This window comes from Capricornis sumatraensis, chromosome 15, assembly GCF_032405125.1.
Source record: "Capricornis sumatraensis isolate serow.1 chromosome 15, serow.2, whole genome shotgun sequence".
Classification (NCBI taxonomy): Eukaryota; Metazoa; Chordata; class Mammalia; order Artiodactyla; family Bovidae; genus Capricornis; species Capricornis sumatraensis.
Window position 1 is genome coordinate 10,173,387 of NC_091083.1, and position 27,866 is coordinate 10,201,252.

The window sequence follows — 27,866 nt, forward strand, 5'->3', positions numbered from 1 at the left end:
CTGGTGTTAATTCACTCTCAGGTAGCTTAGGAGACACTTTCCTTTTGAGTTTTGGTCATAGGTTCCAACTTCCAGAATCAACAGAATGAGTTTGCTTCATCAAATATTCTTCCTCAGTGGATACAAGAAAGACTTTTTAGTTTTATGTTGAAGTGTAATTGATTAACAATGTTGTGTTAGTTTCAGGTGTCCAGCAAAATGATTCAGCTGTATGTGTGTGTGTGTGTGTATACATATATACACCTGTATCTATTTTTTCAAATTCTTTTCCCATTTAGATTAGTACAGAATACTGAGTAGAGTTCCCTGTGCAGTACAGAAAGGTCCTTGCTGGTTATCTATTTTAAATAGCAATGTGTACAGTCAATCCCAAACTCCTAGTCTATCCCTCCCTGCCATCCTTCCCCCCACATACACCCCCTGTTAGCCATATGTCTGTTCTCTGTGATTCTCTGTTTTATAAATAAGTTCATTTGTATGATTTTTTAAAAAAGAGTCTCCATATAAGTGATATCATAAGCTGTCTTTCTCAGAATTACCAACCACACAACCATGAATCACTGTGAATCACTGAATGTTGGGGTTCCCTGAAGATCCAATCACATACATGGCTTTGCAGGGGCTCTTATGAAAACAGATATCGGATCAGATTTTAAGCCAGTATTTGGTTAAAACTCATCAATGGCTTCCCTTAGGATCAAACCTGTGATCCTAAACTCGGTTTACAAGCTCTGTACAATCTCCCCAGCTGTTTCATCCATTTATTCATCAAATATTTATTGGATACCTACTTTATATCAGATGACCTTCTAGGCACTGGAATACTGATGATGGACAAAGTGGATGACATTGCCCCTTTAGAACTGACCTGCCCCTCGCTAGTCCCTGCCAGCCCACTACCCTACCCCCTTCCCTCCCCAAAGTTCCCAGGCTCTTCCTCCTGCTGGGAACACTGCACCTTGTTAAATCCTACTGACTTTTTGTTCAGTCACTCAGTCATGTCTGATTCTTTGTGACCCCATGGACTGCAGCACGCCAGGCTTCCCTGTCCTTCATTATCTCCTGGAATTTTCTCAAACTCATGTCCATTGAGCCAATGATGCCATCCAACCATCTCACCCTCTGTCACCCTCTTTCACCTCCTTCCCTCAATCTTGCCCAGCATCAGGGTCTTTTCCAGTGAGTTGGCTCTTCTAATCAAGTGGCCAAAATATTGGAGTTTTAGCTTCCATATCAGTTGTTCCAATGAATATTCAGGGTTGATTTCCTTTAGGATGGACTAGTTTGATCTCTTTGCTGTCCAAGGGACTCTCAAGAGTCTCCTCCAGCACCACAATTCAAAAGCATCAAATCTTTGATGTTCAGCCTTCTTTATGGTCCAAATCTCACATCTGTATGTAACTACTAGAAAAACCATGGGTTTGACTATATGGATCTTTGTCATCAAAGTGTTATCTCTGCTTTTTAATACACTGTCTAGGTTTGCCATAGCTTTTCTTCCAAGTAGCACACATCTTTTAATTTCATGCAGATCTTATTTTAAGCATTGTCTTCTTCAGGGAGACCTTTCTCTTTCCTTTCACAAGGTCAGATCATGTCCTATCCACTCCATAGCCCCCTAACTTATTCATCATTTCCCTTTTTGTAAGTAATTTTTTTGCATCTGTATTTCCCTTTAGACCAGGGGTTGGCAAACTTTCTCTGCAATAGGCCCGATAACATTTTCAGCTCTTTGGGGCACGCAGTTCCTGTCCCAACTCCTCATCTCTGCTTTATGGCAAGAAGGAGGCCATGGACAACAAATCAACAAATGTGTTTGCTGGCTGAATGAATGAACAGATATGCCTACAGATGACCGCGCTAAGTAAGGCTAAGTGAGAGAAAGACAAATAGCATTTAATATCACTTATGTGTGAAATCCAAAAATGATGATGCAAATGAACTTATTTACAAGACAGAAATAGACTCATAGACATAAAAGACAAACCTATGATCACCAGAGGGGAAATGTAGTTGGGCGGGGGGAGATAAATTAGAAGTCTGGCATTAGTACATACATACTCCTATATGGAAAATAGATAAACAACAAGGACCTACAGTGTAGCACAAGAAACTACTCAATGCCTTAGAATAACCTATAATGGAAAAGAATCTGAAAGAGAATGCTGCTGCTAAGTCGCTTTAGTCATGTCCGACTCTGTGCGACCCCATAGATGGCAGCCCACCAGGCTCCTCCATCCCTGGGATTCTCCAGGCAAGAACACTGGAGTGGGTTGCCATCTCCTTCTCCAATGACTGAAAGTGAAGTCACGCAGTTGTGTCTGACTCTTAGCGACGCTACGGACTGCAGCCTACAGGCTCCTCCGCCCACGGGATTTTCCAGGCAAGAGTACTGGAGTGGGGTGCCATTGCCTTCTCCCTGAAAGAATAGATTCATGTGTATATGTAACTGAACCACTTTTCTGTACACCTGAAACTAATACAACATTGTAAGTCAACTATACTTCAATAAAGAGTTCCTAATTCAGAAAAAAAAAAAAACTATATTTCAATCAGAAAGTTTAAAAAAAAGGAAGGGTAAAAATGAACAATGTGTAAATATAGAAAGCCATTAAATTTCTGGTTTGCTTTTTTCACTGCTTTACACTTGATTAGATGTTGTCACTGAGGACTTCTTACTCTCTGGTCCTGAGATGTATTCTGCATGCACAGAAAAGCTCTGTGTTCCTCAAGTGATCCAGCTGCTATTAGGTAGATAAGAATATTTTATCCCCCCCCTTGGCCCATAAGCATCAGGAGGATGGAAGTCATAAGATGAAACTACCCGAATGACTCGTCTACTGCCAGGCATAGGTGCATAACCATGGTAGTCAGCCTTCTCAGGAGAGTTGACAGCTACCTGTGCCCATCTGGGAAGCAAAAAGAGCCAGTCTCATGGCCAATTTATTTCTGAAATATGTTCCAGTCTGTCATGTCTCAAAGGTTTAAGTTTTGAGCACCTCAAGGATGAACACTCTCTCACCTGGACTGAGAAATTATAACTTAACTGGAAGACAGTAGGTGGTAGTTAATCTCAGTGATATTGAAACACGTGCATTGCTTTCTCTGGCTTATTAGGATAGCTTCAGAAAAGCTGTGCTCCTCAAGTGGTCCAGCTGGCTGTAGGTAAGATTAGAAGACTGCAGTCATTACAGGCTGACGAAGGATGACTGCTTTGTTCCAATGTTCAATTATGTCCACCTGACTTTAGAGACTCCACCCCAGCTGTCAAATCAAGCAGGATCCTGGGAAAGGTCTGGCTCATCCTGCCGTGTAGGCCTATGTTGTTCCAGCAGGCACTACACATTTCATCTCCAAACAGGCAGGACACGAGGTCCTTGCAAGGTCCCATTCCTCTCGTTTCCACCACGACGTGCCTGTGCTGACTCCCCTGTCCTGAGAGACCCTCACCTCCTCCCTCAGCATTTCCCAGTCTTGGCTCTGTCTCATTCACTCACTCCTCCAGCAGACCATCGTGTGGCTTGCTCCTACGGACTTCATTTAGTCCCCTCCAAGCCATCCGACCTTTTCGGTGACTCCTTCACTTCCCAGTCTGGAACTGCGGAAGCCTGGGACTCTTTGTGGGCTTCCCTGACTTGTTCCCTAACTTCCCTGGTGGCGGATGGGCAAGCCGAAACGCGGGGAAAGCAACTTGACCTCTCGACGACTGAACTTGTGCACCATGACAAAGAAAGTCTGGAGTAGCTAATACATAAAGAACTTGTGCCTTCAAGAATTCCCATGTTTATTATCTGTCTGTCTGTCTTTCTGACTTCTGTGGCCACTGAGGCCTCAATCTTTTAATGTGATTTTTTTCTGTCATGCACCACCTCACACACAGAGATGCTCAATATATCAAGAATTAAATCTTTGGCTCAGCTTTCTGGAATAAGCTTGCCCAGCATGATTGATTGATTTGATTGACTGATTATCTCATTCCATCTTTTTTGAGTTATAGTTGATTTACAATATAGTTTCAGGTGTATGACATAAGGATTTGATACTTTAATAGATTATACCACATTTAAAGTTATTATAGAATATTCTTTACATTTCCTGTGCTGTACATTACACCTTTGTATATTATTTATTTTATACATAGTAGTTTATGCCTCTTAATCACCTTTCCCTATCTTGCCCCTCCCAGCTGGTAACCACTAGTTCTCTGTATCTATGAGTTTATTTCTCTTTATATTCATTTGTTTTAGTTTTTTAGATTCCACATATAAAAGAGAAATTACAGTAGTTGTTTTCCTCTGACTTATTTTACTAAGCATAATACCCTCCAGGTCTATCTATGTGGTTACAAATGGCAGATTTCATTATTTTTTAATACCAGAGTATTATTCCATTATATATATATATATATATATAAAATACACACACACACATACATACACACACACACTGTACTTACATACATTGGGGTACACATATCTTTTCAAATCAATGTTTTAATTTTCTTCAGATAATTACTCAGGAGTGGAACTGCTGATCATACGGTTGTCCTGTTTTAAAATTTTCTGAGGCACCTTCATATTTCCACAATGGCCACACCAATTTACGCTCCCCAGATTTAAATTAAAATATTGGCCAATGCAGACAGGTCCTGATGCATTCCTTTCCTTGGGGAAGTAACTTAGTTCCCAGGCTTCTTCCAAACCCTTCTAAGCAAGATTTAGACATGAAAGAATTTTAAAATGATTCTTATAGTATCTATTCTTCAAGTATTTTAACAATATTAAGGTAATATTTTAAAAATGAGTCACCAGACTTTCCTGGTGGTCCAGTGGTTAAGAATCCACCTGCAGATGAGAGGGACACAGTTCCATCCCTGGTCCAGGAAGATTCCACATGCCCAGGATCGACTAAGCGCATTCACCACAATGACTGAGCCCGTGGGGTGCTACCACTGACGCCTGTACACTCTAGGGCCTGTGCCCACAAGACAGCCCGCCACAGCGTGAAGCCCACACGCCGCAGTTAGAGAGTAACCCGCTAACCCCAACCAGAGAAAGCCCACACGGCAACAAAGGCTCGGCACAGCCAAAATGAAAACATTTGTTAAAATACTTCAAAAAATGCACCACCCAGTCTCATGGCATAACCCGATATAAGTTTATCTCTCACTCCTATGAAGTCCAATGGGCACTGATAGGAATCTGGAGGGGCGAACAGTGAGGACTGTGCTCCACCTGGCCACTCAGGTCACCAGGCTGAGCAAAGCTCTGCAGACTAGACTGGGTGGCTTCCAAGGTCACCACGGCCGTCAGCATTCAGATGGCAACAGGGCAAAGAGAGAACGAGACGGGTCAGGAGAGAGCCACAGGTCAGGCCCAGAAATGGCACATTTCACTCCTACCGGTTTCACACTGACCAGAACTCAGTCGCACGGTCACGCTTGTCGGCAATGGACGTGGGACTTGTGGCCCAGCTGTGAGAAAGAGGAGAGGGAAGTGGTTTGATGCTCACAGCCAGTCTCCCCTACAATGGACATTAGTGTGAAAATATTTGAAATATTCAAAAGGTCTAAGTGAGAGATAATAACAGCTATTATTTTTTGCAAGTGATCCTTTATTTTCTGTCCTTTTATTAAATAACTTGTCTTTTAAAAATATTTTTGTAGTACAGTGTGATGAGTATTACAATGGTGTTATGCAGTGAGAACACCCAGCCTGGATCTTTTTAGGAAGTGAAGACAGAACTAGGTCTTAAACAGCGGATATTAGGCAGGCAAAGGTATAAAGGGCTGGCTTGAAGGAGGGGGGCAACAGAGGACATTCGAAAAAGGAGTAAATACCAAAAAAATTACAGGAATCTGTCAGCATGAGAGAAGGTTTGGAAGGGCATAAAAATCAGGGTATCAGGATGTGAAATGAGAGCAGCTCACCTGTTTGTGACAAGATGATACGAGTTAGACTAGACTGAGACATAGGAGTTTGATAAAGCATTTCTAAACATTTATATCTGTAGCAGACTGTGATTAAAATACTCGTTTCTTAAAATCCAAAGCAACTTTAAGATATTAAGTACCCTTCCAGCTAAGGTAGAATTATGTACTCTCATCTCTCTCGCTTCATCCCACTTTCGTAAGCTTTGGAGCTGCATCATTCCTACAAATCTGTTAGATTTCAGCCAAATCTAACTGGCATTCCAAAGTATTTTAGAAGAGAAATAAATGGCAACTTTGAAATCAATAAGATTCTCAAATGTCTTAGAATAAAAATAGAGGATTCTACTGAGGAAAGCGCTGCTTTGAGTTTTACCTGCCACTATGAATGAAAGTTTATTATACAACACGACATACGGCATACACACACAGTAAGGGATATATACTCATCAGTCATAACAGGGCTCTCATTAACCAATCAGAGTGGATGCTCAGGAGAAATAACTGAGATGAATATATCGTGAATACTAGATGAACACCAGTCCCACCCACCTCCACCCACCTCTCACCTGGTCTACAGTTCTTGTTACTCTCTTGACTGGGGAGGAGAACTGATCTACTGGGATCCTCAGCTGCCAGTACTGGAAGACTCAAATTGAAGGATATTAAAAATTAGATGTTGTTATTCTCACGTAATGAGAGTCTAGAGTTGGGAAGAGTCTCTAATTGGATGGTCCCTGGATTGGTTGCTTTGGTCCATTAACTCTTGGTCATTAAGGATCAAGTCTTTCCATTTCCTCTTTCTACCATCTTTTGTGCATAACTGTCTTCATCTGTGGCCACAAATGGTTGCTGCAATTCCAGATGACCCAAGCATCATGGTCTTTCTCAACTTCAGTATCTCGACAATGCCCCCTACCCGCCGCCCCGCCATGCCTCTAACCCCCACCTCTTTGTCCCCTTTCACACTTACTGCCTCCTCTTGTGTCCTCAGTCTCTTGCTTCTCCCTATGTATAGGTACTGGCCAGGGCTCTATACATATTCTTTCTCTTCTTTCCCAAATATTTCTCTAAAAGCGGCATCATTCATTCTAGCAGTTTCCTTTATCATCGCACTCAGAAGATTTCAGGAGCATTTAATGAGTGTTTGCTCTGGGACAGGTCCTTTGCATTTATTATCTAATTTAATTTTCAAAATAAACAAGGGATATGAACTTGGGCAAATTCTGGGTGACGGTGAAAGACAGGGAAACCTGGTGTGCATTCATGGGGTCACGAAGAGTCGGACATGACTTGGCTACTGAACAACAACAGAAACCTTACTAGCTGCATTTTACACTGAAGGCATTTGAGAGCAAGAAAAATTAAGTGACTTGCACCAAGTCTTACAGTCAGCAAGTGAAATGCCTGAATCCAAAGCAGGGCAGTCTCCCTCCCCCTGAGCCCTCCCTGCCATCAGGCCCTGCCTCCCTCCAAGACTGGCCTCAGATGTCCCTTTCTGGAAGCCACTCCTGATCACTCCATGTGATACAATCTCACCATTTGTGTCACTCTGATGACATTTCTTTTTGTTCAGTGTTATGATTATACTTTCTCCCCTCCGCCTGTCGCATTATGCCATCAATTCTGGGGAAAAGAGGCTATATTTTTTATTTCCTATCCTCTCTAATAGTAGCCTGTTGTGCTGCACTCTGCTCAGTCCTGTCTGACTCTTTGCAGCCCACCAGGCTCCTCTGCTCATGGAATTTTCCGGGTAAGAATACTGGATTAGGGTACCATTCTCTTCTCTAGGGGATCTTTCCAAGCCAGGGACTGAACCCCAGTCTCCTGCATTGCAAACAGATTGGTTTACTGCCTGAGCCCAGGAAAGCCCAATGTTAGCCTAGAGCAGTGAAAAACAGGCAGCCAATAAGGGACCTGCTCATTTCCATCATGGTAAAGAACCTGCCTGCCAATGAAGGAGACGTTAGAGAAGCAGGTATTATCCCTGGGTTGGAAAGATCCCCTGAAGGTGGGCATGGCAACCCACTCCAGGATTCTTGCTTGCAGAATCCTACAGTCCCTGGAAGGCTACAGTTAATAGGGTCACAAAGAGTTGGACATGACTGAAGCAACTTAGCACGCACAGCTCACATGCTCGTTTCCATCACCTGAAGGAAATGCAGGAAACAAACAGCCCACAGAGGGTCACCAAGTCCCAAATGACCAGGCACTCTGGGAAAGGTAGCTCAGGATCTATTGGGGTTTCCAGTCACCCCACTCCAGTACTCTTGCCTGGAAAATCCCATGGCTGGAGGAGCCTGGTAGGCTGCAGTTCATGGGATCGCTAAGAGTCAGACACGACCAAGAGACTTCACTTTCACTTTTCACTTTCCTGCATTGGAGAAGGAAATGGCAACCCACTCCAGTGTTCTTGCCTGGAGAATCCCAGGGACGGAGGAGCCTGGTGGGCTGCCGTCTATGAGGCTGCACAGAGTCGGACACGACTGAAGTGACTTAGCAGTAGCAGCAGCAGTACAGAGTGATACTTGGATATCTTGCAAAACCCCTATTCCTCATTCATTTTTCACTTAACAGATTTAGAATCTGTTGATAATTTTTGCCTGAATCAATTATTTCTTTAAGAGCTGTGGAATAAAATGTACATTGCTGATTACCTTCTTCAGTGATCAACTTCCAATTTTCTCCAAGTATTTTCATAATCTTAAATGTGCTCTTTGACATGTAAAAGATTGAAAGTTCAAATTTTTCAGTGTCATAGTTCATTGTAATGGAAGAGTGGCTAATTTTCCATTTCCATTTGTCTTTTCAGCAAAATGGAAATTCAAATTTTTACAAGCCATTTGTGGAATCCTTCGAGGAAGCACCTCTTCATGTTATGGTTTTCACTTACTTGGGATATGGAATTGGAACACTGTTTGGCTATCTCAGGGACTTTCTGAGGAACTCTGGAATAGAAAAATGCAATGCAGCTGTGGAGAGAGAAGAACAAAAGGTACGCATGAGCAGCTCCTGAGTCTTTGTCAATGCCAGTTCTTCTCTGAAGTGTGCTCCCAAGTGGTAATGCATGGACAGATCCTGAAAAGAGTGATATGCTCAGCAACTACTCAAGGCAAATTCTATTCCCCTGAACCCCGTAAACCCCCCAAAGTTATCCATGTATTCATGGACTTGTTTTCTTTACAATATTTATTGAGCAGTTACTAGTTGCCAGGCTGCCGTCTATGGGGTCGCACAGAGTCGGACACGACTGAAGCTACTTATAAGCAGCAGCAGCAGCAGGCTAAACTAAAGGTTTCCATGTACATTATCATAAATATAATTTTTAAAACAATCCCATGAGATAGATTTCAAAATAGCATTTTAAAGGTGAAAAATCAAAATCAGAAAGTGAGGGCATGAATGGGACTGTATTCTGGTCTTCTAGTTGTAAGCTGAGTATTATTTATATTCTATCCTGGACTAGGAAAGTGTGTTTGAGTGACATGTGGTCAGGGTTTCACTTAGATCAGAGTTTCTCAACTTTGGCACTATTGACATTTCGAGCTAGATAATCCTTTGATGTGGGAGACATTGCAGGATTTTTTAACAGCATCCCTGACCTTGACCTGCAAGATGTAGTTACAACTCTCTCACATCCTTGTGACAACCAAAAATATCTCCAGACATTGCCAAATGCCTCACCAAGTGGAATACCACCCTCAGTGTAGACCACTGATCTGGATACTTTCAATGGTGAATGTATACATGTCTACAGCATCTCCTTTTCACATAAAGCTAACAGGACAACTTGGAAACTATTCAGAAACCTGTGAAGAGCCTGTGTCCTTTTACCATGTTTTCCAAAATTGGTTCAAAGGATATATGATGCCATGAATCTCTTTTTCCCTAAAACTTGCTTTAAAATATACTATTGTGGCCACAGATTATTCCACATGATGGAGCCTTGAACATATCTAAGTATAGCATCATTGACACATGTAATAGGAGAATCTCAAATCCTATAACTTACTGATCAGTACGCATAGTAAGCTAAACTCTTATTATAGAAACATAACCATGAACAGGTCATGTAGAACACTTATTTTGGAATTACCAAATTGGGATTAAGTTAAGCATACCTTCAGGGGGAAATCAGGCCCAGTCTGACTGTTGAACTCTCTCTTACGTTAGCAAGGACTAAGTCATATGTTCTACACCAACTGCGTGTGAACTATGTCGCTTCAGTCGCGTCGGACTCTGTGCAACCCCATGGACTGTTGCTGGCCAGGCTCCTCTGTCCATGGGGTTCTCCAGGCGAGAATACTGGAGTGGGTTGCCATGTCTTCCTCCAGGGAATCTTCCTGACCCAGGAATCGAACCCACGTCTCATGTCTCCTGCATTGGCAGGCGGGTTCTTTACCACTAGTGCCACCTGGGAAGCCCCATATCGAGTCATGGGGACGAATAGAGAAGAAAATATAGGTCCTTCCAGCAGAGAATTTGAAGTCTGGTATGCAAAAAAAGACTCATGAGCAAAACAAGTGATAAAAAGTGATGATGGGGAGGAAGTTGATATGGGAAACAGGGATCTGTGTCCTGCGCTTCTCTTAGGAAGTTAGGAAGGCATTATGCTGGGACTTAGTGGTGAGCAGGTATTTGCCTATTGAGCAAGGTGCAAAGGAAGACACTCTCTAAGAGGGCTGCAAGCAAGTCAGATTCGTTTGGAGTTAGTATTTTGTGCCAGGCACTGTACAACAGTCTGGAAACATAAGAATAACTAAGGCAGATAATGGTTTTGGAGAGCTAACCACGAAAGAAGCAATTGCGGTGGAATTTGATAAGAGGTACCAGTGAGGTTAGTAGATGACATCAGGGAGGCAAAGAATAGAAGCATTTAACCTGGGCTTGGTGTTCAGTATAAGCCTGCTGGGGGGAAGAGAAACTTAAATTCGGTCTCTAGAAGACTGAAGAGTAAGTAATAAGGCAACAAGTGCAGCAAGATGAGCTGGAAGGAGTCTTCAAGGAAAGGAAACATGGTGTGAAGTGGCCCAGAGATAAGAGAACACATTAAACATTTAAGGAACCAAGGAATTCTAACGATCAGAATTGTTGTGAGAGTGGGATTATGTGGGGAGAAAGATTGCTTGAGAGGCAAGCAGAGACCTTACTATAAGGGGTTTTTATAAGCCATAGGCATTTGTTATAAGAACAATGGGAAGGCATTGAAGGATTTCAGGCAGAGGAATGCAGATTAGCAGATTAGAAAGATCATGTTCACTGCAATGTAAAAAATGGATTGCAGGAGGACAATGCAGGGACCAAAAAGAGAAAAAAAAAAAATCCAATTAAGAGGCTGAGGCAGAAGTCCAGGTTGATAAAAAATCTAGATGATACCTTGGGCTGGGCCCAGGTTAGTGATAGCTCATGACAGGCCAAGAGATGCTTAAGGGTTGGAATCAGGACTACCCCACCATAAAACCAGAATGAAATCATTCCATTTGCAGTAGCAAGGATGGACCTAAAATCTACCATAGTAAGTGAAGTAAGCTGGACAAATATCACTATGTACGCTTCCCTGGTGGCTCAGAGGTTAAAGCGTCTACCTCTAATACGGGAGACCTGGGTTTGATCCCTGGGTCGGGAAGATGCCCTGGAGAAGGAAATGGCAACCCACTCCAGTATTCTTGCCTGGAGAAGCCCATGGATGGAGGAGCCTGGTGGGCTACAGTCCATGGGGTCGCAAAGAGTTGGATATGACTGAGTGACTTAACTAACTAACTAACTAACTAATGGAGAATCTAAGCAAATAATAAAAATGAACTTATTTACAAACAGAAATAGACTCACAGACATAAAAACCAAATTTATGGTTACCAAAGGGGAAATGGAGAGTGGAGGGATAACAGAGGAGTTTGGGATTATCAGATATACACTATTGCATATAAACTAGGTAAATGACAAGGACCTACTCCATAGCACGGGGAAGTATTAATACAGTCAACATCTTGTAATAATCTATAATGGAAAAAATCTGAAAAAGAATATTGATCTAATTAGATAGATAGATCTGTATCTATTCTGTATAACTGGATTACTTTGCTATCAACCTGAAACTAACACAACATTGTAAATCAACCGTACTTCAATTTAAAAAAAAAAAGAGATAGAGTTAGGGATGATTGATTTGACTTGGGGAATTACAGAGATGTACAAATCAAAGCCCACACTTGGTCTACGACTTGGGCAACTGGATATAAAGAAAGCAGTATCACATATTGAGATGGGGAATTGAGAAGGAATATGGAGTTGGAGGGGAAGGTGATCAATTCACTTTGAAACAAGCTGAGTTGAAAGAATTGACAGCTAGATAGAGAGGTCTAGACCTCAGAGAAAAGTCTGAGATGGATATTGTAGCATCTTCAGTATATCTGGAGCATATTAAATTAATCAAAACCATAGAAGTGGATGTGATCTCCCAGGGAAGGTCTGCGGAAGAGAAAAAGACAAAGGGTGTGAAGAGGACAGAGAACTTTAGAGAATGTTATAAGTGGCAGAGATGGAATTCCAACTCAAGACTAGAAGCAATGCGACAATAAAAATCCTTATGATAGTCTAGGAAGGAGATAATATGTGCTTGAGTTGGGGAAGAGACAGATGGAATGAAGAAAAGGAAGCTGGTTATAAAGATATTTAGGAGGTATAATCAACAAGTCTTGGTTGCTGAGTATATGGAAAATAAGACAGAGGAGGAAACCAGGATAATCTCAAGTTTCTTCTTTGGTGAGCTACAAGAATGGCAGTGGCACACTCGTCACTTGAGGACTGAGTTAGTAATACTACGTGAAAAGATTAAAAAGAAAAAAAAAAGCAAAATCTCTCTCCAAAAGAGCCCTAAAAAAATCTCAGACCCAGAGCACCTGCTATCTCAACAGACTTGATTAATAATCAAGACACTAAGGAGGAAAAAAGACAACCCAGACAGATACAAGTTTTCAATATTTTGCTTCAATTCCTCTTTTAACCCTTTAAAGGCAACTTTAGAGTTGAATTGCAATGTATTAAAGAGTCAGACAGAACTGAGTGACTTCACTTTCACTTTTCACTTTGATGCATTGGAGGGAAATGGCAGCCCACTCCAGTGTTCTTGCCTGGAGAATCCCAGGGCCGGGGGAGCCTGGTGGGCTGCCGTCTATGGGGTCACACAGAGTCGGACACGACTGAAGCGACTTAGCAGCAGCAGCAGCAGCAGAGATCTCTAGCTATAGTACTTTCTCAGTGATGTCATGGCCCAACTTTGCTAAATCCAGAGTAGGATGTCAGAAAATATAATCAAAGGAATATCAAGCATTGTCAGGGATTTTTAAAACTTCAAGTACAGCTGCATGTCTCAATCCCTGTGGCCCCTGCTGGTAAAAGACTTATCAATTGCGATACCATGTTTCTGTTAGACCCAAGTAGTCCCAGAGCCCTACAAGCAAAGCCCAGATATTTCTGGTTCATCCCCAGAGATTTTTACTCCCGCATATAACAAAAACGGTTCAGCAAGTTCGAACTAGAAAATTTGGACATAAATCGCCAAATGTTTGCATGAATTAAACCTCGCTCTTTCTTATCCATACTTGGCATTCTGAAACAACAGCAAGATTGGCTCAGTGTGACTTTCTTCTAAGTGTTTGGAAGGATGGGGTTCATGAAGGTCACTGGGTGTGAGGCATGGTTTTGTCCAAAGCAAACAGACGGCCCAGTGCTGGGCTTCCTGTTTGGATCTGGGTGGGTCCAAAATGAGAGAGTTTCCCTGGGAACCCAACATATTAGCCAGCAGCTTGTGGGGCGGGAACGCTTCAGCCCCTTCATTCTCTTCTCAGTTAACAACCAACATGATTTTCTTTTTAAACCTAAGTCAGTTCACATGTCAAGGTGCTTCAGAACCGCCCTCTCAATGAGCCCTGTCCCTGTTCCGCAAGGACCTTCTTCCTCTTCCTCAAACACAGCCTCTCACACCTAACGCAAGGATTTCTCACTCGCCTTTCCCTCTGCTCAGAATGACCCTTCTTCCCTCAGATACCAGTACAGCTCACCCCCTCACTTTCTTCATTAAATCCATCCGGACACCACCAGCTTTAAAGCCAGGAGGAGTCACCAGCAGAGTTATCCCCAAACTCCCCAACCAGGCTTGGTTCCAAATACCTTCTGGCTGCTTCTCAAAAACAAATGCACCCTCACAAGAAAGGCATATTTTCCATGATTGCATCTAGCTTTGGGAAAAAACTCCAAAATCAAAGTTTGAGAAATAGTTTGCAAAATATGGCCATTAGTAAAATCAGATTATAACTACCCACGGTGAGTTTTCAGGTCAACATTTATTTTGTTATTGTTGTTTAGTTGTCTTGTTGTTATTCAGTCTCTAGGTCCTGTCTGACTCTTTTACAACGCCCCCCCACCCACCCACCCCACCCATGGACTGTAACCTGTCAGGCTCACCTGTCCACAGGATTTCCCAAGCAACGATACTAGAGTGGGTTGCCATTTCCTTCTCCAGGGCATCTTCCCAAACCAGGGGTCAAACCTGCATCTCCTGCATTGGCAGATGGATTCTTTACCACTGAGCCACCTGGGAAGCCCCAATGTTTATTTGGATATATATAAATATCCAAATATCCAAACACCCACAGGCATGAAATTTCTGATGTGTCATTAAAATGTTAGTCAAATCATTTTGTTTTAGTTCTTGTACAATATAGACCTTACTGCCTCCCTTGGCAAGAAGGAATCTGCAATAGTAGGTTTTTAACAAGAATAGTAGCAAGGTTGATGGATCTTGATAAAGTAGAGCTTTGCTAGCACCTATCAACTAGTACTAAGCCAATGTGTGGAATGAGTGGGTTATGACTAGCCTCTTCCTGTGTCTTTTTTCCCTTTCCTTTTTATTATGGGAATAGCTGCAAAATCTATGTTCATCCTTCTTTTCTTTTTCATGCATTTAGCTACATATATGCTCATTTGCACTCACCCTCTCCCTTCCTTAAGGTATGTTCATAACATACATTTGTTGTGTGACTGTCTGTTTTATTTTTTCAAGAAGTTATACACTGAAGATCTTTACCTGCCAGAAGAGGATTACCTTCATTGTTTTTAATAGCTACATGATGGTATTGTATAGTAGGATTATATGATTATTTATTTTTATTCTCTTTTTTATTATTAAAAATAATGCTTCAATGAGCATCCTATGCATTTATTCAAGGATAATGCATAGAAATGACTTTCTGGGCCCAAGAAATAAACATTTTAACTTCCAAAATATTGGCAAATTGCCTTTAAAAAATATTGCACAGCATGTCTCTAGTAGTATGCGAGAGTCCTTGCTTTCTTGTCAGCACTTGATACATTGATATTTTAAAAATATTTCTCACTTTTGCCAATTTGAAAAGGGAGGTTTTTTTATGTTCTTGTGTTTCTCTGCATTTCCTTGGTTATAATGAGACTGAGCTTTTCATATGATCATTTCTCATGTATGCTTACTCTTCTTGAATTTCCTGTTGATATCATTTGCTCATAATTTTATTAAATTATTTTTATTGATTGAGAGAAGCTCTTTCTATATATCCTTCATCAATAATTTGCCTCTTAAATCTGTTTTAGTTATTTTTTTCAATTTTGTTTCTAGGCTTTTAACTTTTTTTTAACTTTTTCTTTAACTTTTTTTAACTTTTTCTGTGGCTGTCATCTCTGGGGTCGCACAGAGTCGGACACGACTGAAGCGACTTAGCAGCAGCAGCAGTGGCTTTTTAGCCACACACATATTTTTAATTTTTAAGCCGCGTGTATCAATCACCTCCTTTATGTTTTCTTTGTTGTTGGTTTTGCTGTTTTTTGCTGTCCTTTCTCTTTGTGAAGGGGGAGTAGTTTAGGAAGGCTATTTTCATCTTGTTAGAAAGATAAAAAAAATTTTCCTATAATTTCATTCAGTACTTTTATAATTTGGAGAATTCATTTAATCTACAAACTCATCTAGGATTTAATTCCATGTGCTCTGTGAAGTAGAAGGACTATTTTTTTATTGAAGTACAATTGTTTTACAGAGTTGTGCCAATCCCTACCATATAGCAAAGTGACTCAGCTATATAAACCAGTTCGGTTCAGTTCAGTCGCTCAGTCGTGTCCGACTCTTTGTGAACCCATGAATCACAGCACGCCAGGCCTCCCTGTCCATCACCAACTCCCAGAGTTCATTCAGACTCACATCCATTGAGTCCGTGATGCCATTCAGCCATCTCATCCTCTGTCGTCCCCTTCTCCTCCTGCCCCTAATCTCTCCCAGCATCAGTCTTTTCCAATGAGTCAACTCTCCGCATGAGGTGGCCAAAGTACTGGAGTCTCAGCTTTAGCATCATTCCCTCCAAAGAAATCCCAGGGCTGATCTCCTTCAGAATGGACTGGTTGGATCTCTTTGAAGTCCAAGGGACTCTCAAAAGTCTTCTCTAACACCACAGTTCAAAAGCATCAATTCTTCGGTGCTCAGCTTTCTTCATAGTCCAACTCTCACATCCATACATGACCACTGAAAAAACCATAGCCTTGACTAGACGGACCTTAGTCGGCAAAGTAATGTTTCTGCTTTTGAATATACTATCTAGGTTGCTCACAACTTTTCTTCCAAGGAGTAAGCGTCTTTTAATTTCATGGCTGCAGTCACCATCTGCAATGATTTTGAAGCCCCAAGAAATAAAGTCTGACACTGTTTCCACTGTTTCCCCAACTATTTCCCATGAAGTGATGGGACCAGATGCCATGATCTTCGTTTTCTGAATGTTGAGCTTTAAGCCAACTTTTTCACTCTCCTATATATATACAATCTTTCTTTAATCTTCTTCTCCATTATGGTTTATCACAGAACATTGATAATAGTTCCCTGTGCTATACATCAGGACCTTGCTGTTTATTCATCCTAAATGTAATAGTTTGTATCTGCCAACCCCAATCTCTCTCCTGCAATCTCTCTCCCGACAACCACAAGCCTGTTCTCTATGTCTGTGAGTCTGCTTCTATTTTACAGATAGGTTTGTTTGTTCCATGCTTTAGATTGCACATATAAGTGATATCATATGGTATTTGTCTTTCTCTTTCTGATTGGCTTCACTTAGTATGATAATCTTCGGCTGCAGCCGTGTTGCTGCAGACGGCATTGTTTCGTTCTTTCTTACGGTTGAGTAATATTTCATTGTGTGTACACGGATCACATGTTTATTCATTCATCTGTTGATGGACGTTTAGATGGTTTCCATGTTTGGGCTATTGTGACTAGTGACTAGTACATGTATCTTTTATTTATTTTTTTTACTGTGATTTTTATTTTTTATTTTTTTAATGTGTAAAATTATTGTTCTATTTTATTTTTATTTTTTAATTTAAATTTATTTAATTTAATTGGAGGCTAATTACTTTACAATATTGTATTGGTTTTGCCATACATCAACAAGAACATGTATCTTTTTGAATTGCAGTTTGTCTGGATATATTCCCAGGAGGGCGATTGCTGGATCATATGGTAATTCTATTTTTAGTTTTCTGAGGCATCTCCATACTGTTTTCCACAATGGCTGTTCCAATGTATATTCTCACCAACGATGTAGGAGGATTCCCTTTTCTCTGCACCCTCTTCAGGATTTGTTACGTGTAGATCTTTTAATGATGGCCATTCTGACTGATGTGAGGTGGTACCTCATTGTAGTTTTGATGTTGAGCATCTTTTCACGTGCCTGTGGGCCATGTGTATTTCTCCTTTGGGGAAATGTTCACTAAGGTCTTCTGCCCGTTTTTCAATTTGGTTGTTTGTTTTGTTGTTGTTATTTAGTTGTGTGAGCTGTTTTTATCCTTTGGAGATTAAGCCCTTGTCTGTCACATCATTTGCGAATATTTTCTCCCGTGTCATAGGTTGCCTTTTAATTTAGCTATTGTTTTTTAATGGTTTCCTGTGCTGTGAAAAGCCTGTAACTTTAATTACATATCATTTGTTTATTTTTTTTATTGCTATCGCCTTGGGAGACTGACCTAGGAAAACACTGGTATGATTTATGCCGAAGAACATTTTGCCTAGGCTCGCTTCTAGGAATTCCATGGTGTCGTGTCTTTGTTTAAGCCCTTTTGAATACAGTGTAAGGTATGTGCTAACATCACTGCTTTACATGCAGCTGTCCACCTTTCCCGGCACCATTTGCTGAGAGACGTTTTCCCATTTTATATTCTGCCTTCTTTGTTGAAGGCTGATTGACTGTAGATGTGTGAGTTTATTTTCCGGCTCTCAATACCACCCTGTTTTGATTACTACGGTTTGTTGTATCTGAAGCCTAGAAGAGTTATGAGGGGGACTACTTTTTCAAGGGATTTTTAAATTGTCTCAGTATCAGTAATTGAATAGTTCAATTACTTTTTATCCACTGATATGAAATATCGGCCAACATGTTGATTTTTTAGGTAAATTTACAAGTTTTCAAGTAGTTTGTGAAAATTTTCTCTATATATGCCTTAGAATTAGCTTTTTAGGTATTGAATTTTTAAGAAGGAACTCTTGCTGCTTTAATTGGTAATGTATCAAATCTGTTTTGACTTTGGAAAATTTAACATCTTAATAAATAATATAATATTATTCTATTTAGTCTTCTCATTCAGAATGGTGGTATGTCTCTCCTTTTATTTAGATATTTATGTCCTCTAATAAAATTTTATTTCTGTTTAATTTATTTTTTATTTAATTTTTTTAGCTTTTATTATTCTAAAGTCATCATTTTCTCTTATTATTGTTATCTGAGTACAATTTTTTGGTGATGGTACTATTTAAATAGTACGTTTCCCCCTATTTTCGATTCTAATTAGTTATTGATGGCATGCGAGAAAGCTATTGCTATTTTCATATTTTAAGTTAAAAAACTCTCACCTTAATGAATTCTCTTTTTAGTTGTCACAGCTTCTCAGATAGTTGTGTTGGAATTTCATGAGTGTCATAAAAAACTATATATTGTCTTTTGATCTATTATAACAAACTTGTTAATTATGCTATTTTTTGTTTGTTTTTATTTTTTTAATTTACTTATTTTAATTGGAGGCTAATTACTTTACAATATTGTAGTGGTTTTTGCCATACACTGATATGAATCAGCCATGGGTGCACATGTGTCCCCATCCTGACCCTCCCTCCCACCTCCCTCCCCATCCCATCCCTCCGGGTTGTCCCAGTGCACCGGCTTTGAGAGCCCTGTTTTGTGCATCAAACCTGGACTGGCGATCTGTTTCACATATGGTAATATACACGTTTCAGTGCTATTCTCTCAAATCATCCCACTCTCGCCTTCTTCCACAGAGTCCAAAAGTCTGTTCTTTACATCTGTGTCTCTTCTGCTGTCTCGCATATAGGGTCATCATTACCATCTTTCTAAATTCCATATATATGCGTTAGTATACTGTATTGGTGCTTTTCTTTCTGACTTCCTTCACTCTGTATAATAGGCTTCAGTTTCATCTACCTCATTAGAACTGATTCAACTGCATTCTTTTTAATAGCTGAGTAATATTCCATTGTGTATGTGTACCCCAACTTTCTTATCCATTCATCTGCTGATGGACATCTAGGTTGCTTCCATGTCCTGGCTACTGTAAACAGTGCTGTGATGAACATTGGGGTACACGTCTCTTTCAGTTCTGGTTTCCCCGGTGTGTATGCCCAGCAGTGGGATTGCTGGGTCATATGGCAGTTCTATTTCCAGTTTTTTAAGGAGTCTCCAACTGTTCTCCATAGCGGCTGTAGTAGTTTGCATTCCCACCAACAGTGTAAGAGGGTTCCCTTTTCTCCACACCTTCTCCAGCATTTACTGTTTATAGACTTTTTATAGTTTATGTTTATATTTATATTAATATAGTATAATTTTATTATTAAGTAAATTAAATAATATATATATTTATAGTCTATTGTTTATAGACTTTTTAGGAAAACCTTTTGCCCTCACCACAATCGATATTTGTGGGGTCTTAGTTTCCCTAACAGGGAGTGAACTTGGGCCATCAGGAATAAGAGTATAGAGTCCTAACCGCTCTAGTACCAGATTTTCTTTTTTAAATATCTGCCTTTTTGTCATCTCACAGGGCTTTTAGATGTGTGGTAGAACACATCCAAGCACTGGATGTACCATCTTTTTTCAAACTCTCTCTAATTTCTTAATAAGAAAAATCAGATTTCACCATTCTTACTTTGTGTTTCTCATACTTCAGTGAATTGTCTGTAATAAACTTACCCTTCCCAACAAAGAGGAAAAGATAAACATGTTTTAATTTTTTTTTTCTGAGTTTAACCCTGTTAAGAGAAACAACTGTTTCTCAAAAGGAAGTAATACAATAACATGAAATGTTAGGTGAAAACAGAAGTGTTACTGCTGGCACAAGTAAAAACTGTGTTTGATAATGACTTTTCCCTCTCTCTACAAATCCATAGTTCTATTTACTACTGAATGAGAAGGTAGTTAAACCCAAAATGAAGACACATACTTCCAAATTTGGTAGTATTTTTTGCAATGAGCCATGGATATGTTCACTTAGCCCTGCAGTGCAGTTTGTTGAAAAGAGCATTCATTGGTACAAATCTCAATCTGTCCACTCAGATTTTCTGACTTTCTGTTGAATTGTCTATGAAAATAGGATAGATAAACCTGTAACACTTGAAAAATGATAAAGTACTCTACAAGGTTAATGGTGGAAAAAGAAAGAATGTCATATTGCAGAAGAAACAAGGTCATTTTGTGGCTGTATTATTATTAGGGTTTCTCCACCCTCCTACAAGGCTTCCCTGGTGACTCAGCGATACAGAATCTGACTGACAATGCAGGAAATGTGGGTTCCCTCCCTGGGTCAGCAAGATCCCCTGGAAAAGGAAATGGCAACTCACTTCAGCTTCTTCACCAGGAAATCCCATGGACAGAGGACCTGGTGGGCTACAGTCATTGGGATCACAAAGAGTCGGTCGCCAAGTTAGCAATTAAACAGCAACGATGACCCTCCTATACCCTACTCCAGAAAATGACTGTGTCTTTGTGGCCGGGGGTTCACTCTCACATCCACCTTTTGTGTCATGAAGAAAAATATAGTAAGTAGACCACATGACTCAGAGGATGAGATGGCTGGATGGCATCACCGACTCGATGGACATGAGTTTGAGTGAACTCCAGGAGTTGGTGATGGACCAGGAGGCCTGGCGTGCTGTGATTCATGGGCTCGCAAAGAGTCGGACACGACTGAGCGACTAAACTGAACTGAACTGAGACCACGTGATGAGCTAAATATGCAGATAGATAAAGATACATCCTATTGCAGTACTTCGGCTTTCGCAACAGCTAGTCCAGATTCATATTTTTATATAGTGACAATGCTGCGGGAGGCTTACCTGAGACTAGAGGACAATGACCTTTAGAAGGCACTCACTGCTCCTGAAGAAACCTCAGAGTGCTCAAAGGAGTGGGGTGGGGCGAAAAAACACCCACACAGAGGCAGGAACCTTCATGGGTGCAGAGGAATAGGAGCTCTGTAGCCAGAAGGCAGAACTTCTTCACTGGACCAACCAGATCTAGGTTTTGTTTTTTTTTTTAATATCGAACATTGATTAACAATGTTGTGCTAGTTTTGGACGTACACAAAAGTAATTCAGTTATACATTTATCTAATGTTTTTCAAATTCTTTCCCCATTTAGGTTTTTACAGAGGATCGAGCAGAGTTCCCTGTGCTGTACAGTAGATCCCTGTTGGGGATCTATTTTTAATCTAGCAGTGTATGCCTGTCAATCCCAAACTCCCTAACAATCCCTCCCCTACCCCCTACCTCCACCCCCAGCAACCATAAGTTTGTTCTCTATGTCTGTGAGTCCATTTCTGTTTTGAAAATATGTTCATTTGTATCTTTTTTTAAAGATTGAACATACAAACAATATCATATGTTATCTGTCTTTCTCTGTCTAACTTACTTCACTCAGTATGATAATCTCCAGGTCCATCTTCGTGGTGGCAAATGGCATTATTCTTGCATTCTAAGGTTTCCAACCTCATTTTTTCCCTCTCAGGAACAGGTAGATGACCGAGCCAGTGATTCAGATTTAAGTTAGCATTTATACCACCCACAAAAAATAGCTCTATGTGGTTAAAAATTGCCCTACCTCTTCAACAGAGAAGTTTCAAGTGCCTAATTTATAGAAATGTCTATTGAGTGTGGAGATTATTCCATAGCAGAAAGTCCTCTCTGACCCCACAAAGTTGGTTAGAACCCCCATGTCTTGCTTTCAGAGCTTTTATCTCAATAAAGAGCTAGCTGCCCATTTCTCCACAGGTTATTCTGGATCTCTGAGCCAGGAGCCAGAAGCTTGGGCAGGGTGGAGCATGTTCACACCTCCCCTCAGGCCGCCTGGTGACACACCTTCATGAGACCTCAGTGACAGAAGCTGCAGACTTTTTTCTTAGATCAGCATCAAGTTCCATACGATGCACGTTCCCTCCTCCATGGCATGGAGGATTGTTGGCCTTCGCAGTCCATATTATAGGTCACTTTTTGAAATTTTTATTTTATATTGGAGTGTAATTGACTAACATTGTGTTAGGTTCAGATGTACAGCAAAGTGATTAAGTTATATATACACTTGTATCTGTTCTTTTTCAAATTCCTTTCCCATTTAGGTTATTAGAGTATATAGAGCAGAGTTCCCTGTGCTGTACAGTAAGTTCTTATTGGTGATCTCTTTTAAATGTAGCAGTGTGTACATGTCCAAAGTGACTGCTGGTAGACCAGATGGAGCGGAAGTTGACCAGCGTTCAAATTACTCATCTAATTGGGCCTAGTTTTCCTCCCAGGTCAAATGGGTGTTTGAACTCCATGATTTCCATTGTTCTTTCTGCCCTGGTATCTTGAGCATCTTGTGGTTCCATGTCTGAAATCAATTTTATTTTAATTTTGTAGACATACTATTTTGGTTCTTTTCTTTCTAAAATCAACTGTTTTCTTAAACCAAAGTTTAACTTCTCCTCTAAACTAACTGCTAACTCTCTTCTGTGTCAGATTTCTCATGAAACCTAGAACTATAATTCCATTCAGAGTCCAGACATATTACTGACAGACCTACTTCTCTCTTTCCTTTCTTTTTGTAGGGTAGGTTTAGATGACTTCATTTCAGATAAGAAATTAAAAATTAGAACTAGAAGGACACAAGCCATGTTTGGGAATATAGAGTAACTGACAGATCAGTTAAAAAAAAAAAGGTCTGAGAAAAATGTATGAAATCAAAACATAAATAGTTTGAAAAAGATTTTCCTAGAATTACATAATCAATTTTTCTCTCAAATATATGTCCATTTCCATGGTAAATGTAAAAGTGTACAATTATCATAATCTATAGATTTAAATAATAGTAAAATCGGAGTTGGTGATGGACAAGCAGGCCTGGCGTGCTGCAATTCATGGCGTCACAAAGAGTCAGACACGACTGAGCGACTGAACTGAAAATCTATCTAAGGGCATTTCACTATTTGAGAGAAAATATATTTGATATAAGAATTTCAACTTACAAATGTAATCAGTAGAGTTGCCCAACCGTCCTTCAAATTCACATGCAGTAGTCCTCAGGACTTTTTCTTATAGGCAATCACAGTTTTCTCCAGATATGATGCCATTGTCACTAAAAACCAAAAAGTGAAATAACAGAAAAGCACTGTGTTATGGATGCAGCCAGCAGCCATCAAAAGATGCAGATTCTATCTTTTTCCATCTGATTGGACCATCTCAGAAGATGAGAGGGCCAGATTAGTAGCATAAGAAGTCCTTCCGCAAAGCCTTTCCCCATCATCTTCCTTGTGCCTTTAGGATATAAGCTCCATTTCATAAGAGGAAGAAAGAATTCAAAGGAAATGAGAGGGTGAGTAGGGAAGCTCACTACTCCCAATCTTCAGTGGCTCCTTACTTCCCCCAGGGTAATGTCTGAGTTTCTCATGAGCACGTGTGAGGCTCCCATGTTCTGTAGCCAGCAGATACGGCAGCCTCACCCACACTACAGCGAATGATAGGGAACTCAGGTGACAGAATCAGACCATCAGAACCTTGGCTTTGACTCCAAGTGAAGTGGGAGCCATTATAAGCTTGAAACATAGAATGGCAGGGTCCATCATGTTTTATTCTTTCTCATTCTTCTCAAATATACTCTACACTTCCAGCAAAGACACCGATTTACCCTGACTGCCCTCTCTAAGCATACCTAACCCATCATAATCCCATTGCACTGTCAGTGACCATCTCCAAAGCCTCTCCTGCATAAAGCCATCTTGATTTCTCTGGCAAAACGTGATTCTGCCTCTGGATAAAATCTTACAAACACCGACACTACTTGACTTTACCCAAGGTTTGCATTTTCTACCTTGTTCTAGCTTAGGAGTTAGACGACAAAGTCAAATATGTCTTGCTCTGAGCCTCACCTGGATTACAGGTCCCTCAGGCATGGATGACATTTGATACAGCAAAACAGTGCTGTTGCTTCAACATTGAGAGAAGCCAAATGCCTCCAGAAGCTCTCCAACTCAGTGTCTATGCCCTTGGTCACCTACCAGCAGTTATGCCAATAGATCCAACAATTCAAGTTTATCCACATTTCTAAACACATTATGAGTGGGGCTATTTGTGGTCAAAAAAGTTAAGACCAAATAATCATCCAACTAGGTTCTTTCCAACTAAACTGCTTTAGACATAAACACCTCTTGCTAATTTCGATGAAATTCACTGGGATTCATTGTCTCCAGCATTCTTTTGGAGACTTGTATTGCACTATCATTTTTGATACCTTTATTTGCCACAGGTTTTTCTTCTCCCACTAAAATGGAAGCTCCTTGGAGGTGAAGGACTCACAGAATTATTTGTGGACCCGGCCCATCCCCTTACCCAAGACCCTTGCTCAAAATATTTGCACATGGAATATTTTCATGGCTCCTCCACATCTTTCAGTTTTTCTTTGTAACTGAACTATAAAAAGGGAGAGACCAAAGTAAACTTCTGCCTCTCTTATAATAGGATTTTGTGCCACTGTATCAAAACTTTGAGAATTTTTATACACGGAACCTTTATATGAGAATCAGAGACAACTGGAACCGGCCCATCTGCAGTGCCCCGGGAGCTGTGTTCGACGTGATGGAAAGGGTGACAGATGACTACAACTGGACATTTAGGTGAGGCAGCCACCTGGAAGGGCTTGAAAGAAAATGCTTTCAAGGAAATTCTAGCATGGGTGTCAGATTACAGATCTGAAAGAAAAACAGAGCAATGAAACAGCTGGTCTTCCATTATTCAGCCCTTTGCAAGCCCTCATGATGCCAGTGGAGGAAGTCACAGTAATTAAGTTGCCAAGGGCAGCTTATTTGTATTGCAATTAAGAGAAATCTGTGGCAGAAGGTGCAGGATACACAGAACCAGCCAGGAAGAGCCCTTTTCAGCTTTATTGATAAATTGTACACTTCTAGTTCCAGCTGAAGGAGCCCGTGATGACCATGGCTGTTTCTCTTTAGGTAGTCCTTGCTGCAATTTAAACCAGGGTGTCATGAAAGCAAGCACCCAGGAAAAATAAGAGCTGAGTAATGCTCTATAGCCCAGCTACCTTTTCCCAATGCTCTGCCCAGATTCATGATGGAGTTACTCTCCTCCAAGGGCAAATCATTTTGTGGTGACAACAAGGCCGATCAAAAGGAAAATAGAAAAGATGTGATTTAGGCCAAGCCTAAGATCTCTTTCTAGTAGTATTTTATGGGACCCTAGTGTTCTTGCCTGGAGAATTCCAGGGACAGCGGAGCCTAGTGGGCTGCTGTCTACAGGGTCGCACAGAGTCGGACACGACTGAAGCGACTTAGCAGCAGCAGGATGCTATTGAATGAAAAAGTCCTTTGTGTTCACCTGACCTTCTCTCTGCAGGTTTACTGGAAGAGTCATCAAAGATGTCATCAATATGGGGTCCTATAACTTCCTTGGCCTGGCAGCCAAGTACGATGAATCCATGAGGACAGTAAAGGAGGTTTTAGAGACATATGGCCTAGGCGTGGGCAGCACCAGACAGGAAATGGGTATGTACGTTCACTATTTTGAAATTTTTTCCCAGTTAGGCCTGATTCCTGTGGCTACTTCTCAAATCTAGATCATATCTAGATTGTGTATCACAAAAAGCTATTTTAAAATACAAAAAGAAAAAGGTATATTATGGTCTTTTTGAAAATTTCAAACATTATGCTCATACTAGGCAGTTTACTAAGATTTTAATTCTCTAGAATAAATAAAAATGATTCTTTCCTAACCATGTGATCTGAAAAAAAGCAGCTATCATACCTCTTCTATTTGGTCCTTTTCTGGGTCATTTTCTCCACTTTTCTTAAACAGCTTTGCTATTTTTCAATCACTCAGTCATGTGCAACTCTTTGTAACCCCATGGACTGCAGCATACCAGGCTTCCCTGTCCTTCGCCATCTCCCAGAGTTTGCTCAAACTCATGTCCATTGAGTCAATGAAGCCAGCTTTATTAAACAGGTTTACTGAGGTTCAATTATGCCTTGAGATATAATAGGAAATGGCTACCCACTCCAGTACTCTTGCCTGGAAAATGCCACGGACACAGGAGCCTGGTAAGCTACAGTCCATGGGATTGCAAACAGTTGTACACAACTGAGCATCTTCATGTCTCATTGAGGTATGATTACTGTTAAAAGAAAAACATTGTACTTAATATGTATAATTTAACGAGTTTGGACATATGCATTTTCCTCTGAAACTGTCACCACAATCAAGGTAATAAATATATCCATTACCTGAGAAAGTGTCATATTACCATCCTTTTTGTGGTAAGAACACTTAGCATGAGATTAACTCTTTTTTTTCTATTTTTCCCCTAAATAAAATTTTATTTTTACTTATTGAAAGTTGACTTATAATATTATGCTAGTTTCAAGTGTACACCTAGCAATTTTATATTTTGAGGTCTACTCTTTTAACAAGTGTTTCTAGAGCACAGTACAGGATTGTTCTGGGCACTGTGTGGTAGCGAAGATTTCTAGAACTTATTCATCCTGCATCACAGAAGTGTCATACCCATTAAACAACAACTTCTCATTTGGATTCAGCTCTTTCTCCTACTTCTCTTGGTGATACCCACCACTTTTGTACTTGATTATTGCCTGTTTCTGCTCCTCCTGTGAAGGGAGGAATGGGTCTTCTTGACTGTTGTGTTGAATGAATGGATGGATGAATGATGAATAAATGAGAAAGGTGGAGCCAACAGGCTTTTTGTTTCTCTTTTAGCTGAAACCATTTTCTCTTAGAAGAGTACAATCTGAGAAGGGAACCTCTGCTCCCCACCCTTCTGGGAGAATGAGGGAGCAGCTTGTTCTTGTCGCTTGGCTTCACTGTTCCTGGCCCGGTGGCTTCTCCTATATGATCTCATTTATGCCTCCCCAAAACCTGTGCTGTAGAGGCAGTACAAGTGGTGTTATTTGCATCTTCCAGAGGAGGAAACTGAGCACCACATGACTCAGTGATGTGCCCACAGTGGCAGCTGTAGTAACTCCTAGTCTTGCTCAGCTTTTCTACTAAACAGTTTTCCATCTGGGATAATAAACACAGAGCTCACCAGGTCAGCCTCCGGCCTAAGAATCAGATGTAAATCTACCAAAAATGGATTCACCATTCATGAAACATGCCACTCCTAGAGAACCAGTTGGCAGAAGGGCTTTAAAATCCCGTGGTTAAAAAGACCGGTGCAATAAATCAATATCATAGTAATCCAAGTCTATGTCCCAACCAGTAATGCTGAAGAAGTTGAAGTTGAATGGTTCTATGATGACCTATAAGACCTTCTAGAACTAATACCAAAAAAAAAGATGTCATTTTCATCATAGAGGTGCTGATGCTGCT

General features: G+C 40.6%; 1 protein-coding gene across 1 annotated transcript in view; it reads left to right on the forward strand.

The window, feature by feature from the left end:
• The window catches only part of SPTLC3 (serine palmitoyltransferase long chain base subunit 3), a 135,869-nt gene that overhangs the window by 13,385 nt on the left and 94,618 nt on the right, over nucleotides 1-27,866 (forward strand). The window contains exons 2-4 of the mRNA XM_068987695.1: nucleotides 8,742-8,924; nucleotides 24,990-25,144; nucleotides 25,881-26,029. Of these exons, the coding sequence (XP_068843796.1) occupies nucleotides 8,742-8,924; nucleotides 24,990-25,144; nucleotides 25,881-26,029 (487 nt within the window). The remainder of the gene's footprint in view (nucleotides 1-8,741; nucleotides 8,925-24,989; nucleotides 25,145-25,880; nucleotides 26,030-27,866) is intronic.